Below are 10,736 nucleotides of genomic sequence, written 5' to 3'. Positions count from 1 at the left end.
CCTCCTCGCGCTGGCTCCCAGCAGGCCCCGCGCGGCAGCGGCAGCGGCAGCGGCAGCGCCAGCGCCAGGCACGAGACTCCCGACGCGCAGCGCCTGTGGGGGAAGGGAGGTTAAGGAGAAGAAGGGAGGGAGGATTGAGGGCCGGCGCGTGCGCGTGCGCGCGCACGCGCAGGGGCGGGGCCTCAGGCCTCTAGGCCACGCCTCCATACGCACAGGCCACGCCCCCGGATGCTGGTCCCGGCCCCAGCGCCTGCTTTAGCATCTCCTGGCTCGCTGCTTGCACCAAATCGTGCTAGGTGTGACAAGCATGGAGGTGGGGCGTTTGCCTTGCGTGCAGAAGGACGGTGGTTCGAACCCCGGCATCCCATAGTCTCCCCGAGCCTGCCGGGAGCGATTTCTCTGAGCTTAGAGCCAGGAGGCACCCCTGAGCGCTACCTGGTGTGACCCCAAAATCTCAACAAAAAAAGTCGTGCTTAGCTAGACCCATGGGGAGCAGGGCAGGCAGGGTGATCGCGGGATTCTGGCTCCTGTTCCCGGCCCTGCCTTCACCCAGCTTTGTGGGCGGCTGTAAACTGCGGCTAAAGAGCATTTTTAGGCGTGTCAGCGGTGAAATAAAAAGGCTGAGGCAACGCTTCCTTTCATCCTGCCTGCTCCTCCCCCAGGTCTGGCCCTACTGGCCTGGCCTGGCCTGGACTCGCAGAGTCTCTGACTGGGCCCTGGGGCTCTGACCTCTGGACCTCTAGGCCGGCTTCCTTGCAGAAAGACCCTCCAGCTGTCCCCTTGTGCAGCGTCCCTCCTGGCCCAGCATTTCCTCCGAGAGAAGGGATTTGAGCACCCTGGTGATCCTTACGATGGCTGTGCCAGTCTGAACGTGGGCTAAAGACACCCAAGCCTCCTTTGGTTTTCTTTGGGGTCCACGTCCCTCAGCTGTGCGTACCTGCGAGCCCTTAGCTCTTGAGTTTTCACCCAGAAGCTGGGACTGACCCCCAGGCTCAGGACTCTCGCCCACCAGCCAGCCGGGCCTCTGCATCATGATGAGGGGTGAGGAAGCCATCCCTGTGACTTCCTGCTTGGCTTCTTGCCCTGAGAAAGAGGGAGCCAGGTCCCTCTCAGCCCACAGGTTACTCTACGTCTACAGGGTCCCTTAGAAGCACACAACCCTGTATGCCCAGACCAGAGTCTTCAGGTGTCGTGTCCTGCTGGTACTTCTCTAGCAGCTGGTTCAGTCTGGACCCAGAACCTTTCTGCTGGGCTTGAAGGTCCACCTTGGAAGAACTCTGGCAGGGTTTGAGGCTGAGAAGGTGGGTCACAGGCCCGGGAGTGGCTGCCACCTCCTCTCCCTGCCTGGAAACATGAATTCAGGTCATCCATAAGATGCTGAGGATTAAACTCAGGTCGGCCACATGCAAGGCAAATGTCCTACCTGCTGTGTTATTGCTCCAGGCCCTGAAAGATTTTTAATGTATAATAATATAAATTTGGGATGAGAACAAACATAATAATTGTGGGGATCTGGAGAGATATTACAATGGTGAAGGCACCTGCCTTGTACATGGCTGACTTGGGTTTGATACCCCACATCCCACAGTGTCCTCTGAGCCCAACAGGAGTGATTCCTGAGTGCAGAGCCAGGGGTAAGCCCTGAGCACCACCGGGTGTGATTCCCCAAACAAACATGACTTCTGTGTTTATCTCTGTGTCTCTTTGTTTCTGTTCTTTGGAGAAATTGGTTCTCTTTCCAACATATACTTCCTCTCTCCTCATGTCTTTCTAAGCCAGTTTCTTCTTTTTTTTTTAATCATACTATTTTTTTTAATTTTTAATTATGAGAACAATGCTGCAAAGAGGACAAGGTAAAGTTACAGTGGAAGGACAATCGCCCATAAACAGAGTTCTCAGAGGAAATCCCCTTGATGACGCCTAAATATTGAACTTATAGTCAAAGAACATTAAGAAAAATAAGGCAGAACCCATGTACAGTTACTTTGTCCACAAGTCCCCAGATTGTAGTACATCATAACATTTCTTAGCAGTACACAAAGCAATCTAAAGCCATGAAATTTATGTGACTCCTTAGACATTGAAGGCATAGTATTTTTTTATATTTTCATGCACATGCATATTGGTTTAAGTTAACATCAAAAGTTTAAGTTTTCTTTTAAGGGTTAGAGTCAAAGGAGCACAGTAAAAACAGTGTTAGAGTGGCAAATATTGTTTGCATAGGCCCACCAAAATATGGGGGATATGGAAAGGAAAAGCCTTGGTCTAAGTACAAGGAGACCCTACCTCTGAAGTTTCCTGGCATAAGACCAACTCTAGGCTCCAGGCAAACTAGTTTGTTCAATCCAAGTCATTGTCTGTAGTGCCAATACAGTTTTATTTTTCACACAGTCTCTATTGTTGGCATCAGGTTTCTGTATTAAAGATCCTGGAATCGGGCCCTGAGAGATAGCACAGCGGCGTTTGCCTTGCAAGCAGCGGATCCAGGACCAAAGGTGATTGGTTTGAATCCCGGTGTCCCACATGGTCCCCCGGGCCTGCCAGGAGCTATTTCTGAGCAGACAGCCAGGAGTAACCCCTGAGCACCACCGGGTGTGACCCAAAAAACAAAAACAAAAACAAAAAAGATCCTGGAATCTGCACATCCTACATTGAAGCCAGGCTGGTGTGGAGTATCCTCTAGTTTTACCTCACAATTAAGGGGCAATACAGAAAGCCCAGTCCAGTAAGCAGGTCATTGTTGTTGTTAAGTCTTCTCAGTGTTAAGGGAAGTCTCTTTTGAGTAGGTCGATGTCAGAGCAGTGGTAGGGTCTTCCCTGGCAGAGGACTGCCTCCAGGTGATGTTATAGACAACCTTGGATGTTTCGTAGATGTCTTCCCTAGATCAGGGGTGAATGGAGAATACCCATTCTTCTGAGGCCTGTGCCAGGCCATTATGTCAATGTTCAGGGTGTAAGGTCCCATTGCACTACAAGATTTGTGTGTTCCCATCTCTATTAGATAAGAACTTATTTGTATGTATAGTATTTTCCTGTTTTAATGTGCCTAAGCAAACAAGAAATAAAGCCACGTGGCATTATCGGAGTATACGGGGGCGTAAGAACACATCCAACAATACCCATGACTTGGTTCAAACATAAGCATTAAACTAGGAGACTCTTTCACCAAATTCCCTATTGAACAAAGAGTTCACAAAGAGAAGAAAAGATAAAGAAAAAAAAGGGAAATTGTCAGTGTATAAGAAAATATTCAGCAAGAGTTATAGCCGTCAAAGAAAACACACATAAAATGTTGAAAAGACATATGTGTACATTCTATGCCTTTTGGGTGGGTGTTAACTCCAGGGCACCACTTTGGTCTGTGACTTAGGACTCTACAGTACTTAAGTTAAAAATGGTAAATGTGGAGTAATGATGATAGGAGGTGAGAGAGTTAAGAGAAAAATGATCTTTTGTAGGGGTGTGCGAAAGGGCAGAGTACAAAATGGACATTCTGCATACACAAAAACATAATTCAATGATAGTGAGAACTATTAATGTATCTTGTGCTAGCGCGATTTTGAAAATATAGACTGGTAAGAGATTACCAGTGACTGCTTTAGTGCAACCCACAAGTAAAGCCTAGAGTAACCTTCAAGCTCCACTGAGGGACCCACCTCGCTGGCTTGCCCAGGCATGTGGCCCGGGGAAGCCCTGGAGATCTGGAGCAAGGAGGAAGAGGGGTGCTGGGGTCACCCAAATCTCGCACCCGCCCTAGGCCTGGTTAAGAAGGCCTCTGGCACACACACACACACACACACACACACACACACACACACACACAAACATTTAAAAGGGGCTGGAGAGATAGCATGGAGGTAAGGCATTTGCCTTTCATGCAGAAGGTCATCGGTTCAAATCCCGGCATCCCATATGGTCCCCTGTGCCTGCCAGGAGCAATTTCTGAGCATGAAGCCAGGAGTAACCCCTGAGCACTGCCAGGTGTGACCCAAAAACCACACACACAAAAAAAAAAAGAAGGCCTCTGGCATGGCGTAGGCCTGCCGAACCCCATGCTGGTAGAGACTACCGTCTAAGTCAGTTTCAATACAAATAATTTTATATTGGGGCTGGAGCAATAGCGCAGCAGTAGGTAAGGCATTTGTATTGCACGTGGCTGACCCAAGATGGACCATGGTTCCATCCCCTGGTGTTCCATATGGTCCCCCAAGCCAGGACTGATTTCTGAGCACATAGCCAGGAGTAACCCGTGAGCACACCGGGTGTGGCCCAAAAATTATATTTATTAAATAAACAGGAGGGGGCCCAGGAAACAACTGGAAAGTTGCCTTGCATGCAGCTTACCCAGGTGTAGCCTGTGGGACCCCATGTGGTACTCCAAGTCCTGCCAGGAGTGATGTCTGGGCTGGGTCTAGAACTCCTGCCCCCACAAAAAATGGGAAAAAGATGGCGCCAGAGATTGGAGTGATAACACAGCAAGGAGGGTGTCTACCTTGCACGCAGATGACCCAGGTTCAATCTCTGGCATCCCATTTGGCTTTTCAAGCTTGCCAGGAGTAATTTCTGAGCACAGAGCCAGGAGTAACCCTTGAGCACCACTGAGTGTGGCCCAAAAACAAAAAACAAAATAGATAAGAAAGGTTTCAGGTTGCATTCAGGTTGTAGCATGCTATCCTTGGCCACCACACACGAAACTAGGCACATGGGCCCTGTCATTGCAGCTGGTCTTGGGGTTCATCTGGGGTTGTCTGCTTCCCTGTTGTCCTGCCCAAACTCATCTCACAAACTACTTCAGGCATAGCTGTGTGGTGGCCCAAATTTAGCTCCACAGCCCCCCCTTCATCCCACGCTGGCTAATCCTTGAGGGTCCCCTCTGAGCACCCCCTGGTTCCTGCAGCGTGGGGGGTTGTGAGCAGAGAGCTGTGTGTGTGTGTGTGTGTGTGTGTGTGTGTTCTGGCTTAGCCCTTTGAGGTGTTGCCCACCCACAGCACCACTCCTGAGGGGAGGCCACCATTTGCCATTTGAACGTGAAATTTCCCTGCCCTTTCCTGCCAGGGAGCTGCTAATGAGACTCAGGCTCACATGCAGTTCTCCATTGTTTCTTAATAGCCCTCAGCTTGTTATTAACTAGCCCAAAGTCGAAGGACTTTAACAACACCACCCCCCCCTTTTCCCCCTTGGCTCTGGCTGCTGCCCAGCTTGCCCTCTGCACCCCTAGCCCCTTTCTGCCAAGCTGGCAGGGACAGATGGGCAGGGGCCTCGCTCAGTGAGTCTATGCCAGCTGCTTCCTTAGGACCAAATACGCCCAGTCCTTAGGTCAGGCTCCTGGAAGGCAGGGAGGTGCCAGGTTTCCATTTCCAGGGAAGTCACACCTGGGAAGCTGGCCCTGGAGTCCCATGAGCACCTTGCACTGGGGTGGGGGGGTGTCCTTCTGAGAAGTGAGACAGTGGCTGCCCAGCATTCCCAGTGAGGAAACTACAGGCTGGGGCCCAGCTCACCCCCGCAACAGACAGGCGGGGTCACGTGTCCTCTCGGGGCAGAGCCTAGCAGTGCCAGCTTGTGTGAGCTGGCAGGTCCAGGCCACTGTCCTGTTTCCACTGAGCAGGCCATGGCAACGGTGTCCTCATGCACTGGGGTACCACGAGTGGGGTAGGAAGGTGCTAGATGGAAGAGCATTCTTTAGGGTAGGGGTCCAGACTGGAATCAGATGGGGCATCCAGAAACAAGTGTCCCTTCCCCACCTATACCCTCCTCTGAGTGGACAGGTCGATAGACAGTTCCAGAAATGAGTTTTTGGAGCATAATAAAACCCAGATGGGGGTTGAAGAAGTGACGGTTTTCTCCCGAAAGCAGCAGGAAGCATTACTGCTGGATCCCCTTTGTGTTAGAATGGCATGGATGGGCCCAGAGAGATAGCACAGCACAGCGGTGTTTGCCTTGTAAACAGCCGATCCAGGACCAAAGGTGGTTGGTTCGAATCCCAGTGTCCCATATGGTCCCCCGTGCCTGCCAGGAGCTATTTCTGAGCAGACAGCCAGGAGTAACCCCTGAGCACCTCCGGGTGTGGCCCAAAAACAAACAAACAAAAAGAATGGCATGGAACTAGAACCATAGCACAGTGGGGAGGGCACTTGCCTTGCACGTGGCTGACCCGGGTTAGATCCCTGGCATCCCATATGGTTCCCCTGATCCTGCTGGAGTAATTCCTGAATACAGAGCCAGGATTAACTGCCAGTTATGGCCCCCAAAGACTCTATAACTGGTAGTCTGAAGCAATAGGACAACGGAGAGAACACTGGCTGACCTGGGTTCAATTCCTGGCTTCACATACGGTCCTAAACCCTGTGAGGAGTAATCCCTGAGCACAGAGCCAGAAGAACAATGCCAGGTGTGGCCTCGGCACAGAAACACTAACTGGCACCAGGACAGGCCCAAAGAAGCTAAGAAGCTTGGACCCCATCCAGAGAGAAGCACCAGAGCTAAAGATCATGATGACATGAAGCTTGGGCATCAAAAGTTTCAGGTCTTCTCTTTGACACCATAGAAGTAGACATATTTTTTTTGTTTTTTGTTTTGGGGGGCACACCCAGCGATGCTCAGGGGTTACTCTGGACTCTGCACTCAGAAATCGCCTCTGACAGGCTCATGGGAACAAATGGGATGCCAGGGATCGAACCCAGGTCCATCCCTGGTCGGCTGTGTTCAAGGCAAACGACCTACCACTGTGCTATCTCTCCAGCCCCTAGCAATACTCTAATCTGGATAGAGAAGCCCACAATCGAGCAAACTCTACTTTGCAAAGCAAGAAGCAATGCACCTCCTCTTTCTCGGGGATGGCCTCATCTCCTGAAATGCACGGATTTCCTTCCTCAATCTTTCTAAATAAAGCTGTTGTATTTGTTTCTGTCCTTCCAAAATGATTTTCTGAGGAGTGTCAATGGACCTTAACAACCTGAGTGGAGGTCAGGTCTAGGACTGAACTTCCTGGCCTGCAAAGAGCAATTCCTTGCTCCAGCCTGGGTCCAGAACTCCCCGAGAAATTGGATGGTGGAGATCATTTCCAGTGCTGGGCAGAACAAATGGACTCCAGACCTGACAGCTGCCTGGTGGCAGTGGTGAGACCTGAGTCTGTGCCATGCGGGGGTGGGGGTGGGGCTCATCTCAGACTTTCATTAGCCCCAGATTTCTCAGCCACTTCCAGGTTACCCAGTTCCACAGAAACCGTCTGCAACACTGCCATGCACTCAGTTCATCTATCCAGCTACCCTCTGCAAGTCCATTGTTCCGTATATGAACCGCACATGCCTCCACTTACCCTTTCTAAGAGAACTTTTCTCTACATATTTTTGTTTGTTTTGTTTTATGGCTATCCCTGGCTGTACTAGGGATCACATTTTTTTCCCTGGGCTTTGGGCCACACCCGGTGACGCTCAGGGGTTACTCCTGGCTATGCACTCAGAAATTGCTCCTGGCTCGAGGGCCATATGGGACGCCTGGGATAGAACCGAGGTCCGTCTCGGGTCAGCAGCGTACAAGGCAAACGCCCTACCGCTGGGCAACCGCTCCAGGCCCAGGGATCACTGAACTCCTGTGGTATGCATGAGTTACTGCTGGCTTTGCACTCAAAAAATTGTTCCTGGCAGACTTGAGGGACCAGATGGGATGCCAGGGATCGAACCTGGATTTATCCCAGGTCGGCTATGTGTAAGGCAAAAGTCCTAATCGCTGTGCTATCACTCCAGCCCACCTTACAGTATCTTAATTGCTTATACTACATCTTTCTTGTTGTAGTCTGTTTGTTGACATGTCAATATCCACCCACCCACCCACCCACCATTCCATTCATTCATCCATCTATCCACCCACACACTCACCTTTCACTGTCCCGCTCAATATACCTGCTCCCCATTGCCTACCCAGCCATCTGCCCATTCCAGTGGCCTGTTCATCCTGCTGGTCCTTCTTCCCACCCACTGGCCACTTACCTGTCCCTCCACTCACATTGCTTTTCCACTCATCTTGCTAACGCTGTGGCACTATCATGCATGCTGGAGATACAGCCAGTGAGCAAAGCTCAGGAGGCACCAGCTGGCACCTAGATTCTGCCCCCATGAAGGGAAGGCTTTCAGTTCGATGGAACCTAGGGAGTATGGGTAATGGGTGGGCTCTAATTCCAGGTGAAACCCCTCACATGCCTGATGGTGATACAAGGCCAGAGGAGCAGTGTCTAAGTAGGCACAGGGGTCTCAAACTCAATTTACCTGGGGGCCGCAGGAGGCAAAGTCAGTAGTAAACCTTGAACATTGGGGGGTGTGACTATACGAAACAAAACAAAAAAAGATTCCTCTAGGGGAGGGCCACAAAATGTACGGAGGGCTGTTTGCGGCCCCTGGGCCGAGAGTTTGAGACCCCTGGAAGCGGATGTTGCCTTCCATGCGGTTTGGAAATGTGAGATGTTTTGGGGACCTTCCCCACAATTTGAGGCTCTCTGGCTTCTGGATGGTGGCGGGTGACCCAGGGAAGCTCAACTGTCACCCTCATGCTGTGAACTGGCTCAGCGAGGTCAGTGGCCAGTAGAGAATTCCTGCATAGGGTACTCAGCTCCCTGCCGCGCTGGTGAAATTCATGGGTGGCATAGTGCATTGCTCAGGACTAGTGTTTGTGCTCAACAAGGCTGTTGGTTTGTTTTTGGGTCACCCAATGCGGTACACTGAGGACTCTCTGGTACCAGGTATTATAACCAGGTTGGACAAATGCAAGGCATTCGTATACTGTATATATACTGTGTATAATACTGTATGCACTCTCCCAAGCTCCTTGCTTGGGTGTTTTATTTTGTGACTGATTGGGTTTTGAGGTCATACCTGGCTCTGCTCAATCTGACAGAGCTCAGGCCACCATATAAAATGCCAGGAACTGAACTATGTTCACTTGTGTGCAAAACAAGCTTCAGCCGCTTTCCTGTTCTTTTATCTCACTAGCCCTGCAACATAGGACAACTGTGAGAAGCTCCTTGCTGTGGAGCCTGGAAGTGCGAGTTCCCAGTTGAAATCGGTAAACCTTGTAAAACCTCCGAGGCTTCAGCTCTGGTCCATCCCCACCAGGACAGGAAATTTTAGGCCAGTGGGAGCCACCAGGCTGCCTCTGTCACAGAGGCACATACAAGGAGTCCGCCCGAAAACTGGATCATGCACCACCTCGGCTGATCTTTATACATATTCGATGCTATCACTTGGACTCTGATCACAAGACCAAAGGCAGAGCCAGGAGCGCAGGAAGGTGCCAATTCCAGGTGGGACTTGGGTTCTAGAAAAGTGACCGCCTGAAATGTGTTCCAGTTTGTGAGATATTGCGGGATCCCAAGACACTCAAGGCAGGGGTTGCATACGTGGACAGAGCAGACCCTGCTCCTGTAGGCTGGACTCTGCCATGCAAGAGGGGGCCTCCCCTCCTCCTCCAGGAAGCAGGTGCCAACTGACCCACCAACCGAAAGGGCGGCGCTTGATGGTTCAAAACAGAGGGCACTGGCTTCTCCATGCTCCAGGGACGGGGTGCTCCTTTGGTTCATTGTTGCCCTGCCCCAAGTGGGGTTTTCCTTCCAGCCACCGCTTGCATGGGGACAAGCAACCCCAGAAGGAAAAAGGCGCCTGCTTTGCACGCGCCCCCAGATGGAAGCTAGGAGCCAGGACGGAGGAGGAGGAGGAGAAAGCGCGGGTGGGCGCAGCGCCCAGATGGCCCCTTTCCCTACCTTGGGCGCCAGAAATGTCCCCACAAAGCACGACACAACAGAGGCCACGCACAGTCCCCAGACGGCTCGTTTTATTGACATTTCGGCCACGCGGGGTGCATCGTTGGTCCTGCCCCCCGTCCTCCCCGCGGCTCCCCTTTACCTGGACGCTTTCGGGGCGCCAGCGGTCTCTGCTGGAAAACCGGGTTGGCCTCCCCTGCGAGCAGCCGGGCCTGGAGAGTTGGAGAGCTGGGCGGTGGGGTTCGCAGGAGGGGCCCCGACAGCAGCGTCCTCGCCCAGCAGGCCAGCAGCCTGAGTCCATCCTCGGGCATCAAGGGGGCCCCAAGGACGTGTCCCCCGGCGCTCCCCACCAGTCCTCGGGCCTGACTTGCCCGGACGTCAGCGCCAACGAGGAGCCGTTCGGGGTTCGGTCGCCCGCCCGTCCGCCCAACAGGTCCCCAAGAACCCGTGGCACCAGCGGGCACACGGGCTGCGAGGAGACGCCCTGCCAGCGCCGTCAGCTCCAGCCCCTTCGGCAGCGTCGCCCGCTCAGCTGTCAGCCTCAGCCCTTCGGCGCCGTCGGTCCCCCCGGCCCAGCCCGGCCAGCTTCGGCCTCCGCGGCGCGTCGCTCCGTGCTGAGTCCAGCCGGGCGCCGGCTCCGTGCGTTCGGCCCCGTCAGCCTCGCCAGCTCGGCGACGGCCGCAGCCATCTTGAAGCGAGCGCAGACGAACAAAGAGCGAGCGAGCGAGTCCCCGCCGCGCCTCCGCTCCCTCTCGCCCGCCCGCCTGACCTCCGCTTCGCGCCCCGCGGCGCTTCCCCGTTCCCCGTTCCCGGCCGCGCTCCCGCCCCGCAGCCACCAACCCGCCCGCCCGCCGCTTCCCCCACCCCGCGGCCCGCCCGCGCCTCGGCCTCTGCCGCTCGCAGCCATTGGCGGCGCCTTTTAAGCGCGCCGCTCGGCCAATCGCGGAGCGCCGAGCGGCCGCGCGCGGGGGCGGGGGCGACCGCCGCAG

The 10,736-nt window shown here is 53.4% G+C and overlaps 1 protein-coding gene across 1 annotated transcript; it reads left to right on the top strand.

Moving 5' to 3' along the window:
• The first annotated feature begins 9,761 nt into the window (after positions 1 to 9,761).
• On the top strand, positions 9,762 to 10,670 carry LOC126013846 (uncharacterized). The gene has a single exon (XM_049777045.1). It carries the CDS (start codon positions 9,762 to 9,764, stop codon positions 10,668 to 10,670), a length of 909 nt encoding a protein of 302 aa, XP_049633002.1.
• Positions 10,671 to 10,736: the final 66 nt, after the last annotated feature.

The sequence above is a fragment of the Suncus etruscus genome, chromosome 7 (assembly GCF_024139225.1).
Source record: "Suncus etruscus isolate mSunEtr1 chromosome 7, mSunEtr1.pri.cur, whole genome shotgun sequence".
NCBI classification, from domain to species: domain Eukaryota; kingdom Metazoa; phylum Chordata; class Mammalia; order Eulipotyphla; family Soricidae; genus Suncus; species Suncus etruscus.
This window is presented reverse-complemented; position numbering and strand designations above follow the sequence as displayed.

What these genes read in the sequence shown, in the direction of transcription:
- LOC126013846 (XM_049777045.1), top strand. Translation starts at nt 9,762, where the DNA reads ATGTCCCCACAAAGCACGACACAACAGAGGCCACGCACAGTCCCCAGA.